Below are 17,444 nucleotides of genomic sequence, written 5' to 3' on the forward strand. Positions count from 1 at the left end.
GTACCGGAGGCGGTCACGGTCCGGCCCCCCCCGCGCGCGGCGCCCGCCCCCCCGCCGCCATTTTGTGACTCCCGCACACGGGCGAGACGCGCACGCGCACGCCCCGCCCCCGCCGCGCATGCGCGTGCGCCTGCCCCGCCCGGCAAGATGGCGGCTCCCTCGACCCTGTGTCCCCCCCCAGACCCCGGGCAGCGCGCGAGCGCTAAAACAGTTTAAATGCCGTAAATCCCGGAACCACTGAGGCTGGAAAAGACTTCGGAGTCCAAGCTGTGACCGCTTGGCACTCCATCAGCCAGCCCAGAGCACGGAGTGCCACTGCAGGTCATTCCTCGGCCACAGTCGGGTTGGGTTCGGCCCCGACGTGCGGCGGGAGCGCGGCCGGAGCTGCGGCCTCAGCGAGGAGGGGAAGCGGCGACTGCGCCCCCCGGCCCCCTCACGGCTCCCTCAATAAAGCCAAATAAAGCCAAAAGGGGAGGCAGCATGGTCCTTCGCCCCCTGTACCCACAAACACCCGACGGCGATTTGTTTTAAAAAATATGTCTTTAATGGGGGTGGTGAGGGGAGCGCCAGGAGCTGTCTGGCTCAGGGGCTGCGGGGCAGGAGCGGCCGCGGGGCCGGGGCCGGGCTCAGTCCGTGGACTCGAGCACGGACTCGCTGAGCGCCAGGTCCCAGTAGTGCTCGGCGCTGTGCTTCTTGAAGTGCTCCCGCGCCATGTTCTCCGTGGGACACTGCTTGAACTTCATCTCGCCAAAGCTGCGATCCTTCGCCGTGCCCTGCCGGGAGACAAGGCGTCCTTTCAGCTACAGCTCCAGGAATGTGATGGAGACTTGGATCCCACCTCAGCCCCATCCTGGCATGGAACCAGCACCACCACTCACCTCCCAAACCAGAGAGCATTTGTTTGTTTTCTTAACGGACTCCTCGTCAGACTCATCATCATCTGGAAAAACCCCAAAAATAAAACCTGTTTAGTCCATTTTAGGAGCAGGACTCTCCCCCTCACACCAGCACAGCATTGCTCACCCTCTCCCTTCGTGTTTGACGTCTGCTCATCCCACTTTATTCGATGCAGCATAAGACGTTTGAATTTCTTCTGTGCTTTTGGGCCTGTGGAAGAATCAAGACAACATTCTAAGAAAATCTCTTAACCTGCAGCTGGCAGAGGTTCCCTTCCTCATGGAATGATCTGGGTTTTCTGACTGGATTACTGCACTCTGCAGTCATTGCTAACCTCATTAACAATGTAATTAAGGGAGTTGCTAATTGCCTCCTCACTTCCTTGTCCTTTCCTAACCCTGCCACCATTTTCCACAGCAATTCCTGCTGGAGGCAAGCTCTGGAATGCTCTGTGGTGGCCCAAGGCTGCCTAGAAAACCTCACCTCCTTCTACCACCACCACGTTGACGTCTTTGTGCAGGACCACCACGCCCGTGAGGTACAGCTGCCCAGCGTTCGCCTCGATTTTGAATTTTTTTGCTGGATTGCTCAAGTTTCGGACCCTAAGGATAAGATTAAAAAAATAATCAAATATTTGTGGAAAAGCAGAACTGTTATCCCAGCCCTGAGAGATCCCTCTGCACCACGCAGGCCCAGCAACAGAGCTCGCTCACCTGTACACAGCTATGTGAACTCCCTGTGAAACATCTTCCTTGAGCTTTTTCACCTTCTTGGCTTTGCGCTGCTCCGCCGTGAGCTTCCTTGCTGCGTTTGCTTCCTCGTGAGCCCTGGAAACAAACAGGCAGCACTGAAAAGACCGGTCCCAAAAAAACCCACCAGCACTAAATCTACCCAAAAGTGTCCCAAAATGTCCCAGTACAAGGTGCCACCTACTTCTGTCTCTTGGCCATCTGCGCTCGGACGTGAGCTTCCACCTTTGTGGGGTCCTGGACAGCTTCCGTGCCCAGCACCCGCATCAGGTTGGAAATCCTCACTGCAAGGGAATGGAAGAGGGGCTGGGAGGGCTCCCACCGGAGCCTTTTCCCACCACCACGCCTGCACACACATAAACCCCTTGTCTGTGTGGATTTCACATCTCTGCAGTCCCACCAAGGCTGTGCTGCCATCAGCGCTCCCAACACATCAACATCTGGCCAGGGCCTGGCTGTCACTCACCTTTGGGCTCTGGTGGTGGCATCAGGCCCAGCCTGACCTTCTCCTGCAGCTCCTTCTGGGCTTCTCGCCGTGTCTGGCGCCGTAATTTCTTCTGCTCTTTCTTTGTTAAATACACACCCAGGGTCACCGGCGTGTCACTGTCCACTGGCAGGGAAATGAGACCATCAGGAATGTGCCCTGGAGGAGCCAGGGGGTCCCAGGGAGCAGGAGGACACCGGCAGTGCCGCGCAGAGGGGTCGGGGCTGCTTGAGCAGCCAAAGCCCCCAAGCCAGGGCCATACCCGGGGGGTTGAGTTGGGCCGGGTGCTCCACCAGGTTCGTGATCCCAAAGTACTCGTCCTTCTTTGAAGTCATCCCGCCTTTTCTAGAAAGGAGAGAGTTTGGCATCAGAATTTCCAGCATGAATTCCTGCACAAATCCCAACCCAGAGCTCGATGGGCTGGAGGAGACCACAGTGACATGGTGTTGATGCACAGGTGCCTTCCCCCATTTCAGGGTTTGGGCCAGGGCCCCACATCCATTGTGAACACAACGTGTGCAGGATGCCCACGCTGGAAACAAAACCAAACCTCTCCAACTTAGGGCTAAAATGTCCCCCCAGCTCCATAGCAGCTGCCTCCTACAGCCCCAGAGAAACTTTGGGAGGAAACCCAGTGCCAGATCTTGGAGATGAGAGGTGGAATTTGATGCTCAACAGGAACATCTGGCCTGATTTCCCCATGTGCTTCCCAGAGCCACCGTCAGCTCCCAAATTCCTGCTGTGGCAGAACCATCAACACCCGGAAACACTCACAAATCCAGGCCGTTTGGGATGATGTAGGAGTCCCACCACTCTATCTCTGGGATCTCCCCCTCCTTCAGCTCCTTCTTAGGGGTGATCAGAGCCAGCTTGGTGGAAGTGTGAATCCCAGTTTTCCTGGCAGCCTGGGAGATCTCTGCCTGCAGCTTTTCTAGCTGAGCCTGAGAATGAGAAGGAAAATGGAACAGAAAGGTCATTCCAAAACATCAGAACACAGATCACCTGCTGATTTATCTGAGTTCTTAAACAACCTGAAGCAGACTGCAAGAGAAACCCCACAGCACACGATGGTGAGGAGAAGCTCTCAAGCCTGCCAAACCTCTGGCCTTATTCCTGAGCCTTTCCAGGACTATGGGACATTCCCAAAGGAACATCTTCCTCTAGGGACCGTATCCCTGGAATTTTTCCCTCCCCTTCTCCCCAAGAACTTGGATCATTTTAACAAAATTCCTTTAAATCTCCGCTTCTGAGTGTTCTCTTGGGAACTTTCAATGTTTTGTCAAAAAAAGGAGATTTTGTCTTTCAACAGGTGAAGACAGTGGTGAGTAACCCTTTACACACATAAGTGCTAACTTGGGCACACACCATCCCAACAAAAACAGGGTTTTTAAGGAAAAGTTCCAGGTGATTTGACTGGAAAACTTCTCACTCAAAGGCACCCCAGGTCCCTTCCCAGCCCAGGAGAGGAGAATCCCCTTCTAGCCACGCTCTCATCAGCAGGATGAGATCTCTGATACCTTTGTTCGCAACCTCTGGGCAATTTTCTCAAATTTGCCTTTTTCATGGAATTTAAAGGTGCGTTTCTGCCGCTGGGCTGGGGTTATGGAGACGCGGGGGTCAAAGTACGTGTTTGACTCCATGTCTTCGGAGGGCTTTTCCTTAAGCTGCTGCTTGAACTGCTCTCTCTTCACTGCTCGGATGTTGGCCTTCAGGGTGGGCATGCGGTGGGTCAGCTCGATCTCCTTCCCGCTCGCGTCCACCGTCCGGCCCTGCTCATCCAGGATCAGAGGCGTTGGCTTGGTCTGATCCTTCAGCTCCACTTTCCTGGGGGCAGGACAAGACACATTGCATTCAAATGTGAATACAGCACTAATTCAAGGGAAATTTGAGCTTATTTCCACAGTTTCCATGTTTTTTACAGCTCATCTGTACTGCCAGAAGAGACTCCAACCTTGAGTGCACAATTAGGGAATCTTGGCCAAGGGAGGAGGAACCTCCATTTCAGCTCTTTTCAAATAGAATTTGTTCCTTCAGCAGCAGTTGAAGCCATTGCTGGGGAACCAACAGCTCGGCAGGGTACTCACGGCGGCGCGATGCCCATGGCGTGCAGGTTGGCCAGCCCCACCATGTTGGCGTTGCCAATGAGCCCCGGCTTCAGGGCCAGCTGAGCCTGGATCCGGGCCTGCAGCTCCGCAGCTTTCCTGGCCTTCTCGATGGCATCGTTCATGAAGGTGGCTGCCTGCGAGGGCTGGATCGTGTTGCCGATGGGGAGCCGTTCCGATTGGGATGAAGAAGAAATTTTGGGCTGTTGACAGAGAAGGAAGTTTTGTTCCGTGCCCGTTCCATATGGCAGCTGCAACAGGGCCAGGGATGTGCGGGCTGTGCCCGCTGCCTGCCGCAGGTACCTGTGGTGTCGGAGGACTGATGAAACTCAGCTGCTTTTTCCTCTCTTCGATCTGCCGGGTGGCTGCCTCCATCATCTGTTTGATCTGTGGGAAGACACACAGGGAGTTTTTCTTTGCCCCTGGGATACGACTCCTCCATTCAGGAGTCAGAATAAACTCTACCCCGTGTTGGGACACGGCCCAGCTACACTGACCTGGAGCTTCGTCAGCATCCCTGGGCTCTCTGACGGCGGGCCTGGAATCACTTCGGGCTCATCCTCAACCTCCTCGAACCGTGGGATGCGCCGCTTCTTGACGCCAGAGGATTCCTTGGACACCTCAGAGTCATCACCAAACACATCCTAATGCAAAGGAAGAGCAGAAGGCTGTGGTTAGAACAGAGCGTTCTCCTCCCAGCGCAGGATTTGAGGTGAGAAACCACCGGCATGTCTCAGCTCCAGCTCTGTAACGCAGAACTCCGGGGCGGCACGTGCAGGCTGAGCCCACGCCGAGCCTGGGCCCTGGTCCCCCACCAGAGAAACACCAATGACTCCATGCAAGAGCGTGAAGGACAGGAGACATCGCAGGGTTGTGCTGCCTAACAGCCACCGTCACTCCCTCGGGTGTCGGGGGGGACTGGCACTGAGCAGATTGAAGGTCTCAGCGACGTGGAAAGACAAAAAAAGCCTGCCCAGAGCTGATCTGACTGGGATAAAAACATTTCCACGTCTTCCACCAGCTTGAGAGAGTTTGGTGAAGGAATCTGCGCTGTCCTACCATGCAGTCCTCCCAGAAGGAGGATGTGGCCCTGGGCCCGGGGAGGGTTGGGACACCTGCAGCATTCCCTCACACTCCACCCCAGACCACTCCAGCTCAGATCCAAGGCCGGAGCCACTCCAGAGAAGCAGAGCTCAGCGAGCACACGGAGCAGTGGCCCCGCTGATGGGCTTTCAGCAGCGTCAGGTCACCAAACAAAAGGCACAGTACATTTTCCACAGAGCTCTAGTCAGGCTCAGCCCAGCACCTGTGGCTGTGGATTCCATCGTCAGTGCCTGTGTAGGGAAGCCTGGATCTGTCCGTGCGGTGGGTTACTCTAGTGTGTGTGTCAAGGTGTTATTTGAAAAGAAAATATACACACCGGTTGGGAGCGTTAGTTGCAATCCCTTCTTCACTACAACGGTTCATATCCTACAAGGACACTTCCTCAGCCACACAGGTACTTCTTGGAAAACCTACAAGTTCAAGAGAAAGGACTTGCCCATAGTATAAAGTGTGGAAACTTTACGTTCAGTTCCTGACCTTCCCAAGCCATGACCTACCCCAGAGCGAACCGAGGAGCGGGAAGTGGCATGGCAAGTGGCCCTGGAATCATCGCTGCCCGATGCCATGGGATTACATGTGCCAGGACAAATTCCTCTCCACAGCCTGTGCTGGGGCAGGGTCACTCAGTCTGCAAGTGCTGCCATGACCTGACAACCTCAGAGACGCTTTGTGTGCCTGCAGGGTCCAGACAGACCCAGAGCAGGATGGAGAAGTTCCAAGAAATGCGATTCCAGAGAGAAGAGAGAAGATCTGGCAGGAGGAACACCCCTCTCCATGCCAGGAGCCAAGAGAAGAAGGATCAGTTTCTGCTGCTGCTGCCTAGCTCAATATGTGGCTCAGCCAGAACACCAGCAGTGCTCAGGCCAGACACCTCTGTGGCTTCACTGGGTCCCCTGCTGCATCCCCAGCCCTGCTCCTGCTGCCATCACCAGATCCCTCTGCCAGCACGTGCTCTCCAGCCACCCCAGCGGGCTGTCACCACGCTCCTGCCATCATCAAGTGATGGCACCGCCAGTGTCCCCACCTCTGCTGTGCCCCTGACCAGGCCCAGGGGGGCAGCTGGACCTCCAGCCCCTGACATTCCCACAGCCCCAGGGCCCAGCCTGGCACACACTGCCAGGGAGGGAAGAAAACAAGTCCCTAGTGGAAAACAGGGAGCGGAGCCAGCTCGTCCCAACACTCCCAAAGAGATCCAGATCATGAATGGGACTCTTCTGGCTCACCAAGGTTCAGTGCTGACTGCAAGTGTTGGGGAAACCCAGACTGCTGTGAAATAGGACCCCAGGAAGAGTGGAAGGAAAATCACTGTGAGTAGGAGCAGCATGGAGAGGGCCTGTCAGACCTGGCAGAGTATGGGAAAATGCAATTCTACAGGATGCTGAGAAAAGTCCTCAAGAGAAGAAAGGAAGTGAAAACAGCTTTGGATGCACAAGACTTCCACCGTACCAGGCAAGGGAGAAACACCAGAGCAATGGAATCCCAGCTGGAATCAATCCTGTGCTAGGACAGGAGTTGCCACAACCACCTGTTGTTCCTTCTGGATGGAGAAAGGGAATGAAAACCCACCAGATCATCCAGCAGAGCCCCACACGCTGCATCAGGGCGCAGGGAGCAATGGGAAGTCACCGGGAGCAGCTGTCCCAGGCTCCACATGAAAATACAAGCACAAGGAGCCCTGAGAAGAAGGGAGATGGATCCCCATGGATTCACTCCACAAGCCTAAAGAAAGCCAAAGCCAGGCTTCCACCTTGGCTTTGGGAAAGAGAACCGCAAGGTAAAGGCTCCCACACTTCATCATGGAGAGGAGTCGTTTCTCTTGAACGTTCCGAGCTGTACCTCTCTGGAAGAGGAGAGTGTGCCAGAGCACCAGTGCTGCCTCCAGGCCACCCAACCACAGGAAAAACTAATCAATAATCAATAATCACCTTTAGCTCCCGCTTCCGGTTCCGGTCACTGTTGGATTTGGAGTGCCGGGAGCTTCGTCCTTCCTCCACTGCCTCGAAGAGCTTGTCCACAAACCGCAGGGTGGAATCATCCAGGAAAGGTTTAAGGTGGTCTGGAAGAGAGGAAAATCCTATCAGTGCAAAATTCTGAGCTTGAGGTGAGCAGGAGGATGGAGAATCCAGAGATTCCTTGGAAGATTTAAACCACCTAAATTTAAGCGTGATTCCACTCTACAAACACAGGGAGGCCTTTGAGGCTCTGGAAGCCTCTGGGAGCTGTGGATCATGTCATCAGGAGCTTTAAACTAAGGGATTAAGGGAGTCTGGGCAAAGCAGGGCTGTAATGGGCAAAAAAAGCACCCTAGTTAAATTACCATTCTCAGTTCCTTGAATAAGGAATTAGCTTCTACTGCTCTGATTCTGTAATGTATTCCAGAGCTTTCTGCTGCGCCTGGTCTGATGGATTTGCCTGTACTCACCTCATGGAGGCTGGAAGAACTGCCCTGTGCCCCTGCCCCTCCACCCTGGGGAGGTCTGGGCTGTTTCACAAACCCAGCTCTGGACGTACCGGCTGCTTTCTTCTTGTCCATGCCCTTCCCAACGCAGTTGAGCGCCGCGGTGACCACGGTGGGCTCCGAGAAGCCCAGCACACGCTTCACCGTCTTCTCTATCCATGGCTTCAGCTCGTCCAGCTCCCGCTTGGACAGCGACATCTCTGCTCGGGCTAAGCGGAGCCCCCAGCTCGCAGCTGGAAGGAGACAAAGGAAATAAAACAGGGTCCCAGAGCATCGTCACCTCCACGCCCTTCTTCCTCAGGATCAGGTCCACGTGTGGGAAAAGCTCTTAGAGACCGTTTGTGTTCTCTTGATTTTAAACTTTGAGCTAAAATGAGCCAAACCCCAAGAGGAGGAAATTCCTGACCCCCCCCAGGGGACCCTGGACCCGCTGCTCCCACACACGTTCCCTCACAGATCCCAGAGGGATTCACTGCAGCGTTCCTGTGCTTCCAAAACCAGCCCGGGAACGTCTGCTCTCGGGACAGCCCCTCACGGTGACAAAGCCCAGTGGGAAAGGCCTCCAGCCCGCAGATCCCTGCGTGGGGCTGCTCCAGGGCTTGGGCAGAGAGCTGCACTGCGAGTGGAACAGGTGGGGCAGGAGAACCCCCCGTGCCGTGCCAGGGAGGTCCAATGTGAGCCCCTTCCCCGAGTGCAGCCCAAATCCAGCCCCATCCCCTCTCACCCTGCAGCACTCACAGCCCGGGCTGTGGCTGCACCTGCTCTCAACTGGCTCCGGGCCCAAATCGGATCTGGGAAAATCTCCTTAGGGATGAGCTTGACCGCGGCGCTCCCTCTCACAGGAGCCTGTGGGGCCACGGCACCAGCGTGGGGCTGTGGGAATGGACACCAGGCTGTCCTTCCTGGAACTGGGATCCAGGGGTTCAGTTATCCTTCCTGGAGCCGGGAATGGGGCCCCGGGGTCAGCTCTAACAGAGAGCCCCTGCTTTCAGGTCTGTGAGCAGTTCCAGGAGGTGACTGCTGCTTCCTGCAGGGTCCGGCCTCCCTCCAGAGCATGTAAAACACAGGTTCTACTTTTCCGGGCAGCTTCTTTAGACACGGGTTCAAACAGAGCCCAAACCTGGATCCTGGCGTTTCCCCCACGAGTTCTGACCCTGCAGAGGCCGAGGATAAGCACAACTAATGAATTACGGCCCCCCACGCATCAACAGCTCTGAGCGTGTCCGTAATAACCCACAGAACTCGTGTAATTGGAGCCGGTTCAGCTCCCAGGAAGAGCTGCAGGGGAAGCGGCGGCTCTCCGGTTGTTTCCCGGTAACACCGGGAGAGCAGCTCCAGCAGCCGCAGCGCTGGAGCCCCGTAACCCGCACCAGGACCGATGAATTCGTACCCGAGCACCGCCCGACCGCGCCGGGCTCCTGCCGCCCCCGGCCCCGCACACCGCGGCGGCCCCGCAGGGCCCGGCACCCCCCGGTGCCGCGGAGCCGCGCCCGGGCCCGGCCCGGCCCCCTCAGCGCGGCGCGCCGGGCGAGCGGCTCCGCGCGGGCCGGGCCCTGGGCCACTTACGCCACCTCCTCTCTCCCTCTCGGCAGCCCGCCCGCTTTCCCCGCTCCCTCCACGCCCTCCGGGGCGGCCCCGTTTTCCTCACCGGCCCCGTTCCCTCACGCCGGTCCCGGTCCCGGCCCGGCGGCCCCTGACGGTGACGGCGCGTCGGGGCGGAAGCGGAAACGGGCGCGCGGCGCGTGCGCGGCGAAGCGCGCGGGGGGTGCCGGGAAGAAGGGGCGAACCCGGCCAGGGGGCGGAGCCCGGCGCGCGCTCAACCCCGCCCCAGGCCCCGCCCACCGAGATCGCCCCTCCCCTCGCGCCGTCATTAATTAAACTCAATTAACGGGGAGTAGAGCGAAAGGATTTTATTGGGGCTGGCCCCCCCCCTTAGCAGCCCAGCCACGGGTCCTGCCGGCTGCTCCGCGCCAGGAAGGCGATCCTGCGCGCCATCTCGGCGCAGTACACCCGCCGGCACGCCTCGAACGCCCGCCGCCGCCGCGCCCGGCTCGGCTTCTCGTAGTACCGGGAGCGCCGCACGGCATCGGCCACGCCGTCCTGAGCCAGGATCCTGCGGGAGGGGAGAGAGCGGTGACGGCGGCAGGAACAGTTCTGGGATGTGCGAGGAGGGGAGGAACGAGCACCCCACGCTGCAAAGCCCGGGCACAGCTCGGTCCCCACGGGGACCCTCAGCTCCTTCTTCTCGCCGTCCCTCCGTGAGGAGGGGAAGGAATCGTCCCCGAGTTTCATTTCAGGTGGGACCAGCGATCGCACACAGCTCAGCGGTGGCACCGTCTCTTCCTCCGCTGCCCTCGCCTGGGTCTGCGCTGAGCTATTCCTGTATTTCACGCTACTTACACCCGCATGCGAGGGGGCGGCGGGACGTGGAGCTGATGAGAAAAATCCGGCACGACCCTCCCATAACCTTCTGCTCATGAAATTCTGGTTCTGAACCCAGTAAAGGAACTGGGGCCTCTCCGGGCCCAGAGGCGGGCTGTAGAGCGCTGGCCCCGGGGCTCTCCGCGGTGCTCACCTGTTCAGGACACCGTACGCCGCCTCCACGTTTCCGTTCTGCACCATCACCGTGCGGCCCACGAAGCGCAGGTGGTTCGCCATGGCCGCGCTGCTGGGGGACGCGGCGACTGGGACCGGGCGGCCCCGGGGCTCGGAGGAGCCGGTCCCTCGTGCCCCCCGCCCCGGGACACGGCAGGGAACCCCGGGAACGGAGGGGCCGGTCCTTCCCGCACAGCCCCAGGGGAACAAGGCACGGACCCCCCGCCCCACGAACGGTCTTGGCGGGGCGCTGCCCCTGCCCCGGGCCTCCCCCCGCCCCCGGCGTGCCCTGGTCAGGCCGCTCCCGGCAGAGCCCAGGCCGAAAGGTCCCAGTCCCGCTCCCTTCCCCAACTGACCCCGGTGAAGCCGCGGCCGCTCCCCGCCCGGACCGGAAGTTGCTGTGGCGGAACTTCCGTTGGGAGGAACTTCCGGTACTCGGGAACTTCCGGCGGGCCAGAGCGGGATCGGACCGGGGGCCGCTCCCTCCCGCCAGGCCCGCCCGGAGCCGGGACTGGAAGCACGGCGGGCACTCGGGGTCCCACAGCGGAGGGGACGGCTCTAAGGCCTCTGGGGACAGGATCCGCCCAGGGACAGGAACCCACCCGCGCCCTCCCAAGGGACAGAGGACACGACACCGGATGGCCCCGGCCGCTCCCGCGGCGTTTATTGCTTCCAGCAGGGCCGGCTGTGGGACATCCCCGCTCGGAGGGTCCACACCCCTCAGCCACAGTCACCCCCAGCCACCCCAGGCCACGGGGGAAGGCACAAGCCCGGGAGGGCCCGGCCCCCGCGGGGAGGGGGCTCCGCTCTGGCCAAGGCACGCGGCCGCCCCGGGGTTGGGGCTCCTGGGGGGGGTTCGGGCCCCCCCCGGCCAGTCCCGCCCGCCCGCGGGTCTCACTGACCACCGGTAAAAAAAAAAAAATCAAAAAAGGCAAAACCAAGAAATGTAGACTAGATCTCCCCCCCCCGAGCCGGGGGGGGCGTCACACGTCCGGCGCCGGGGGGGACTCGGGGGTCCCGGCCTGGCACTGGGGGGACCCCCGCTGCTGTAAGGTCCCTGCGGGGCTGGCGACCGGCAGGTCCCCGGGGAGGCGGCGGCACCGGGGAGCCCCGGGGGGACCGGCGGGGGGGCGGCGGCGCGGGGGAGCCGCGGCGGGGACCGGGTCCAGCGCGGGTTTGGGGGCGACGTGGGGGAACCAGAGCCGCAGCATCGCCTCCACCTGCAGCAGCGTCCCTAGGTACCGGGCGCTGCGGGGAGACAGCTCCCGTCACCCTCTGCGGAGGGAGGGCACCCGTTAGGGTGTCCCCTGCCCGCCCCCCGGGGACATCTGGGGACACTCACCCCATCTCTGGCTTCTGCAGGACCCCAATGATCCGCTGCAGCCGGTCCATGGCCACGCTCTGTTGGAAGCTGCTCAGCCCTGGGGAGTCCCGAAATGGTGTGAGTTTTCCACAGGGGGAAAGAGGTGCCTGGGGGAGAAGAAGCTGCGGGGGGCACCCACCTCTGTCGTACCGGCCCCGCCGCAGCCCCTCCAGCAGCTCCGCCAGCGGCCGGATGAAGCCCCGGAGCTCCCGGCACTGCGAGGAAGGGGAGGAGGAGGTGACCAGGCTGCACCCAGACTGGGAAGGGGGTCTCGTGCCCCCCCTTATTCCCCCTCACCCCCCCAAGCCCCACTTACCACTCTCTCAGCCCCCAAATCCTGCTCATCGCTACCCACCCGTTTTAGGTGGGGAAACTGAGATAGACACAGGTTTTTTTTTAGGGGACCAAGCCCTCCTCCCACCTCCCATCTTTGGGGGTGCCCCTTTCTCTTCTGCCAAAACCTCACCTTTTGGGCAAAGAGGCGATCGCCGTCGCTGGGAGGGACATCCCCTCCCTCCCCTTTCCGCGGGCGCTTCCCCCCACGGGGTGACGGCGGCGATTCAGGGGGTGCTCGGTCCAGCCCCCCTGGGCGCTTGCGGCTGCGCTCAGCTTTGGGGGGGCTCCGGGGGGAGCTGCCAGCCTCGACCTCGCTGTCAGAGGCAGGGGAGCCGCAGGAGCAGGCACGGGTGGGGGGCTCCATGGTGGGGATGGCCCCCCCAGGGGAGCCTCTCCCTGCGTTCAGCTCCAGCAGGGTCACCCAGCCGAGGCTGTCTGGGGGAGGGAGGGAAACACAGGAAAAAAAGGGGGATATCGGACAAAAATAGAAGACGAGGAACTGCCTTGCTCTCCCATGGAGGTGTCACCCCCACACCCCCAGTGCCACCTCACATTCTCCCGGGGAAGGAGATTTGGCATCTCCTCAGACAGGGTGAGGGGTGCAGGGACCACCTGGCACTGAACCATCCCCAGTGTCAGGACATTCCCAGCCCCGGACACAGGACACCTCCCTCTCCTCCCCCAGCCCTGGGACACCCCGGCCCCGGGACTGCCCAGTCCCAGAACCCCCCCACCAGCTCCATCGCCGGCCGCCCCCACCCCAGGACGAGATCCCCCCCTGCAGGAGCCCCCCCCGTGATGGGGACCTTCCCCCCCGCACTGGGACCCCAGGACCACGACCAGGACCACCCCCCCACCCCCGTCACCCCGGATCCCACCTGCTCCCGGCTGCAGATGCGCTGGTGCCGGTGTCGCTGTTCCCGTCCCTGACCCAGTGCCGGTATCACTGTTCCAGTATCACCGTCCCCGTTCCTGTCCCGGTATCAGTGTCCCGATGCCGTTGCTGGTATCGCTGTCCCCGTTTCCCGTGCCGGTGTCAATGTCCCTGAGCAAGTAACACTGTCGCCGTACCGGTGTCCCCGTGCCACGGTCGCTGTCCTCGTGCCGGTCCCGCTGTTCCGGTGTCCCGGGTTCTCTGTCCCCGCTGCCGGTCCCGCCCCGCCCGCGGCGGCCCCACGCGGACACGTGCGCGGCCGCACGTGCCTCCAGCCGGGCCCGGCCCCTCCGCGCTCCCATTGGCCGCTGCGCCCCGGGAGACCCCGCCCCCTGGCTCCCATTGGCTCGTGCCGCCCCCCCCGCTCATTGGCCGGAGGGTGGGGCTCTCGCCACGCCCCCCTGCCCCGCGATTCGGGGCACGCGGCGGAAGGCAGCGCCCCCTGGAGGGCAGCGGGGCGCGTTCTGCGGGGTCCCAGGCCACGCCCCCGGCCCGCCGGCACGGCCCCCCGCGCCCCTAGCCAATGGGCGGCGGTCCCGGCGGCGCCTCTCGGCCAATGGGTGAAGTGGCACCGCCCCCTCGCCGTTACATAACGGGGGCGGGGCGGCGCGTGGGCTACCACGTGGGGGCGGGGGGCCGTGTGACGTCACGCTCGCGCGTGGGGAACGCCCGCGGGGCGGGGCTTCCCGGGGAGGGGCGGGGCCGGGGAACTCGTGCAGGGTCTGCCTGGACCCCCCCCATCCCCCCCGAGAACCCCCAACCCCTCCCCCCCACCCCCTCATTTTTACCCCAAAATCCCTCCCAGGGCCCCGAGCCCCCAGCCCAGCTCTCCCTCCACGAGGCCTGGGGTGACCCCCAGACCCCCCCAAGACTCCAGCTGACGACCCTCCACAAGGCCCAAGGCCCCCCCTCAGGTCCCCCAAACCCTCGGAGTCCCCCAGAGCCTCACAAACCCCAATCCTACAAACCCCTCATCCCACAAGTCCAGAGCTCACAGCCCCGCAGACCCCGCAAGCCCACAGCCCCATCTCCACCCTCCTCACATCCCAACATCCCGGGCATGGCCCTTCCAGCCCTCCCCGTCCCCCCGGGGGGGCCTGTCCCCCTGGATGGGTATTTAGGGCCGGGCCGGTGGCACCCAGCCCCCCTTGCCCCCCGCCATGCTGAGTGTGCTGCTGCTCCTGGGGGGCCTGGCCCCCGCCCTGCCTGCTGGTGAGTCCTCCCGGGGTGCCCCTGGCAGATCCAGCTCTGGGGTGCAGCCCCAGCCCCCCTCAGGTGACCCCATGTTGGGCCAGGGGGCTCAGCCGAGCCTCCCCCCCAATGCCTCTGCTCTCCCCAACAGGTCCGCACTGGATGTATGAGGGTGAGTGGGGCCCCACCCAGGGACCCCCATTTATCCCCACCCCCCCCAAAGCACCCCCCACACCCTCTGAGCTGAGGGGCTCACATGGGTCTGCCCAGAGGGTGGGGAGGTGGATGGGTGACAGCTCCCCCTTCATCCTGGACACCTGGGTCCCCCAAATGGGATGGAGATGGGTGCATGACAGAACTCCCCTTGCTCCCCCCCAGACACCCGGGTCCCCCCAAACGGGCACCCACCTGGGTCCCCAAGGCAGGTGGGGGCGAATGGGTGCAGCCCCCCATTTTCCCCTTCCTGCCCCCCCTTGTCCCCCTCGCTCCAATGGTCCCTTTGTGCTCCTTTACATAAGGTTCCTGCTGCCAAATCCAATTAGGATCCGGCCTTGGCCAAATCCCGCTAAGCCCCATCCTGCCGGGCCCAGGGGACCCATGGGTGCCCCCCCGGCCCCGCGGGCTCGGCTTTGTCCCAGCTCCCCCAGCTGGAAAAAATGTCCCCAGCAGATTAACGAGGCCCTTGGGAATGTCACCCGTGTCCCGGTTTGGGGGGCACCGAGGGCGCTTTGGGTCACGGGGCCCTGCGGGGTGAAGCAGCCCCCAGGGTGAGGTTGGGGGGTCCCAGCTGGACTCTGGTGCCCCCCAGGCCCCCATGGGCAGCAGCACTGGCACGAGGGACACCCAGAGTGTGGGGGTCGGGCGCAGTCACCCATCGACATCGCGACGGTGTGGGCACAGCCGGACCTGTCGCTGCCGCCGCTGCAGCCCGAGGGCTACGAGCACCCCGAGAGCCCCCGGCTGAGCCTCGCCAACAACGGCCACACCGGTGAGCACCGGGGGAAGAAACGGGGGAGGCCCCGGTGTCCCAGCCCTGCTGACCCCCTGTCCCACAGCCGTGCTGGCACTGCCACCATCGCTGCGGCTCCGGGGGCTGCCCCACACCTTCACTGCCGTACAGCTCCACTTCCACTGGGGCCGGCCTGGCCACGCTGCTGGCGCTGAGCACCTGCTGGACGGGCACCGCGCCCCTGCCGAGGTACGGGGGCTCTGCAGGCCGGCCGGGGAACACCTACGAAAATGGGTCTGGGGGCAGGAAATGGATGAGGAATGGGGTGGGAAAGGAGGACAGGAACAGGTCTGGGGTCAAGAAATGGCATGAGAATTGTGTGGGAAATGATTGTGGGAAGGGGTGTCAGTGTGGGAAGCAGCATGGGAACAGTGTGGAAGATGGGTTTGCACTACAGGAATTTCCTGCAGGGAATGGAAAAGGGGTCCTGATGACGGAAATGGGTCCAGGGATGTGAAATGTGAAATGAGTGCAGGGAGGGGACGGGGTGCAGAAGGAAAAAAGGGTGGGAAACAGGAGTGGGAGCAGGCAGCAGGTCTGGGCACTGCCGGAGGTGCTGGGACGGGTGCAGGCAGCGGTGCAGGATGGGAGCCGGGGAGGGGTTGGGGGTGGCAGGGCTGGGGCTCAGGGGGTCCCCGCTGTGCCGCAGATGCATGTGGTGCACTTTGACGCCGAGCGTTTCGCCGATGCCAGCGCGGCACAGCAGCACCCCGGCGGGCTGGCCGTGCTCGGCGTCCTCCTGGAGGTACGGACCCCACACAGCCCCCCACCCACCCATGCTTCCCCAGCCCCTCACTGATCCCCCCCTCACTCCTCCAGGTGGGAGATGACCCCCACCCTGCCTATGACAATATCCTGAAGCATCTTGGCAGCATCCGCTATGCAGGTGAGGAGAGGGAGGGGGGAACCCCAAATCCCCCTCCCAGCACCCCCAACTGCTCCCCTCCACAGGGCAGACGGTGGCCATCCCCTCCTTCAGCATCCGGGACCTGCTGCCCGCGCACCTCGACCGCTACTATCGGTACAACGGGTCCCTGACCACCCCGCCTTGCTTCCAGAGCGTCCTCTGGACCGTCTTCCCGCAGCCCGTCCGCATCAGCCGGGCCCAGGTAGGACCCGCTCTGGGGGGAGCCCCCCAGGTTTGGCGAACACGGCCCCCAGTGCTGCCCCTTCCCCTTCCAGCTGGAGCAGCTCCAGGGAAGCCTTTACTCCACGGAGGAGGCCGAGCCGGAGGAGCCCCAGCTCCTGGTGGACAATTTCCGCGCCCCGCAGGAGCTGAACCAGCGCCCGGTGCTCTCGTCCTTCCCCAGGGGTGAGCGGAGGGGTAGGAAGGGCCCCCTGCACCCCTCACATGGCTCCTGGAGCCCCAGCTGGGCACAATGGCCCTGACCCTGGCCTTTCCCTTGCAGAGCCAGAGGGATACTCCACAGGTAGGGCCAGACCAGGAGGCTGGGCTGGGGGGTCACCCCTGCACCTCCCTGAGCCCCCGGTGTCACACAGGTGAGGTCATCGCCATCATCTTTGGCACCGTCGCCGGCTGCGTCAGCCTCTTCCTCGCCGTCCACTTTGGGGCCAAGCGGATGCGGTGAGACCCCCCCCACCCCCCTCAGAGGCTCCCCCACAGCAGGGGGACCCCGAGCTCCATGGAGAGCCTCCCCTCTCACCCTGGTTTCTGCCCCGGCAGCGCAAGGCGGGCACAGGCGCAGGACGTCGTGTTCAAGGCTTCCTCCCGCCGCTCCCCCATGGCCACTGGACACTCCCGCTGACCCCCAGGCTGCGCTGGGAGGGGCCCACACTGCCCCCCCCCCCCCCCAACTGTTAATAAAGCCCTTTCCCTCTCCTGGTGCCTCTTTATGGGGAGGGAACGGGGGCCTTTGAGGGGCTTTGGAGCTGGACCCCATCACCCCCAAGAAACCAGAACCCCCCAGGGCTGGAGCAGAGCACAATGGGGGAAGCGACTCCTCTCCCCCCTCCCCTTCTCCCCACCAGCCACAGTGTCCCGTGCTCTTGTAAAAGGGTTTTACTCTTAATCAAAAAAATAATTTAGCCCCTGCTGCACCTCAACCCCCCCTGCGAGCTGAACAGGGGTGAGAGAAGGGCAAAGCACTCCAGTCCCAGTGCCCCCCACCCCAGAGCATCAGCCCCAGCAGCACTGGCTGCTCCGGGGGCAGGGACCCCCCCAGGGTGACAAACACGAGAGAACGGGGGGGTCCTGCCCTGAG

At 62.4% G+C, this 17,444-nt stretch overlaps 4 protein-coding genes across 13 annotated transcripts; 1 reads left to right on the forward strand and 3 right to left on the reverse strand.

Moving 5' to 3' along the window:
• Nucleotides 1-521: 521 nt before the first annotated feature.
• Nucleotides 522-9,639, reverse strand: PRPF3 (pre-mRNA processing factor 3). 5 transcript variants are annotated; one of them, XM_086865732.1, is made up of 17 exons: nt 9,443-9,583; nt 8,553-8,948; nt 7,848-8,027; nt 7,262-7,392; nt 4,730-4,876; nt 4,536-4,619; nt 4,215-4,435; nt 3,648-3,954; nt 2,905-3,071; nt 2,393-2,475; nt 2,113-2,256; nt 1,831-1,930; nt 1,611-1,724; nt 1,381-1,499; nt 1,024-1,107; nt 879-940; nt 522-773 (listed from the first exon to the last, which is right to left on the reverse strand). In XM_086865732.1, exons 3-17 carry the CDS (start codon nt 7,990-7,992, stop codon nt 627-629), a joined length of 2,055 nt encoding a protein of 684 aa, XP_086721858.1. In that variant the 5' UTR covers nt 7,993-8,027; nt 8,553-8,948; nt 9,443-9,583; the 3' UTR covers nt 522-626. The 5 variants fall into 5 exon arrangements, with proteins under 5 accessions (XP_086721858.1, XP_086721857.1, XP_086721859.1 ...); XM_086865731.1 differs by having other exon boundaries at nt 8,519-8,948; nt 9,443-9,554; XM_086865733.1 differs by having other exon boundaries at nt 8,533-8,948; nt 9,443-9,542.
• A 50-nt stretch (nt 9,640-9,689) lies between these two features.
• MRPS21 (mitochondrial ribosomal protein S21) lies at nt 9,690-10,806 on the reverse strand. 3 transcript variants are annotated; one of them, XM_086865739.1, is made up of 3 exons: nt 10,746-10,806; nt 10,370-10,459; nt 9,690-9,907 (listed from the first exon to the last, which is right to left on the reverse strand). In XM_086865739.1, the coding sequence occupies exons 2-3, from the start codon at nt 10,450-10,452 to the stop codon at nt 9,727-9,729; spliced, it is 264 nt and encodes an 87-aa protein (XP_086721865.1). In that variant the 5' UTR covers nt 10,453-10,459; nt 10,746-10,806; the 3' UTR covers nt 9,690-9,726. The 3 variants fall into 3 exon arrangements, with proteins under 3 accessions (XP_086721865.1, XP_086721864.1, XP_086721866.1); XM_086865738.1 differs by having other exon boundaries at nt 9,690-10,226; nt 10,370-10,462; nt 10,746-10,791; XM_086865740.1 differs by having other exon boundaries at nt 10,370-10,462; nt 10,746-10,788.
• A 424-nt stretch (nt 10,807-11,230) lies between these two features.
• Nucleotides 11,231-13,107, reverse strand: CIART (circadian associated repressor of transcription). Of its 2 annotated transcripts, XM_086865735.1 has the most exons (5): nt 12,967-13,107; nt 12,219-12,523; nt 11,892-11,967; nt 11,732-11,810; nt 11,231-11,637 (listed from the first exon to the last, which is right to left on the reverse strand). In XM_086865735.1, the coding sequence occupies exons 2-5, from the start codon at nt 12,450-12,452 to the stop codon at nt 11,373-11,375; spliced, it is 654 nt and encodes a 217-aa protein (XP_086721861.1). In that variant the 5' UTR covers nt 12,453-12,523; nt 12,967-13,107; the 3' UTR covers nt 11,231-11,372. The 2 variants fall into 2 exon arrangements, with proteins under 2 accessions (XP_086721861.1, XP_086721862.1); XM_086865736.1 differs by lacking the exon at nt 12,967-13,107 and having other exon boundaries at nt 12,219-12,603.
• A 532-nt stretch (nt 13,108-13,639) lies between these two features.
• On the forward strand, nt 13,640-17,173 carry CA14 (carbonic anhydrase 14). Of its 3 annotated transcripts, XM_086865742.1 has the most exons (11): nt 13,682-14,234; nt 14,365-14,385; nt 15,022-15,201; nt 15,269-15,411; nt 15,872-15,967; nt 16,042-16,108; nt 16,174-16,331; nt 16,405-16,534; nt 16,632-16,652; nt 16,723-16,807; nt 16,907-17,062. In XM_086865742.1, the coding sequence occupies exons 1-11, from the start codon at nt 14,183-14,185 to the stop codon at nt 16,986-16,988; spliced, it is 1,035 nt and encodes a 344-aa protein (XP_086721868.1). In that variant the 5' UTR covers nt 13,682-14,182; the 3' UTR covers nt 16,989-17,062. The 3 variants fall into 3 exon arrangements, with proteins under 3 accessions (XP_086721867.1, XP_086721868.1, XP_086721869.1); XM_086865741.1 differs by lacking the exon at nt 16,632-16,652 and having other exon boundaries at nt 13,640-14,234; nt 16,706-16,807; nt 16,907-17,173; XM_086865743.1 differs by lacking the exon at nt 13,682-14,234 and having other exon boundaries at nt 14,245-14,385.
• The last annotated feature ends 271 nt before the right edge of the window (nt 17,174-17,444 follow it).

The sequence above is a fragment of the Cyanistes caeruleus genome, chromosome 30, assembly GCF_971803275.1.
Source record: "Cyanistes caeruleus chromosome 30, bCyaCae1.hap1.1, whole genome shotgun sequence".
Lineage (NCBI taxonomy): Eukaryota > Metazoa > Chordata > Aves > Passeriformes > Paridae > Cyanistes > Cyanistes caeruleus.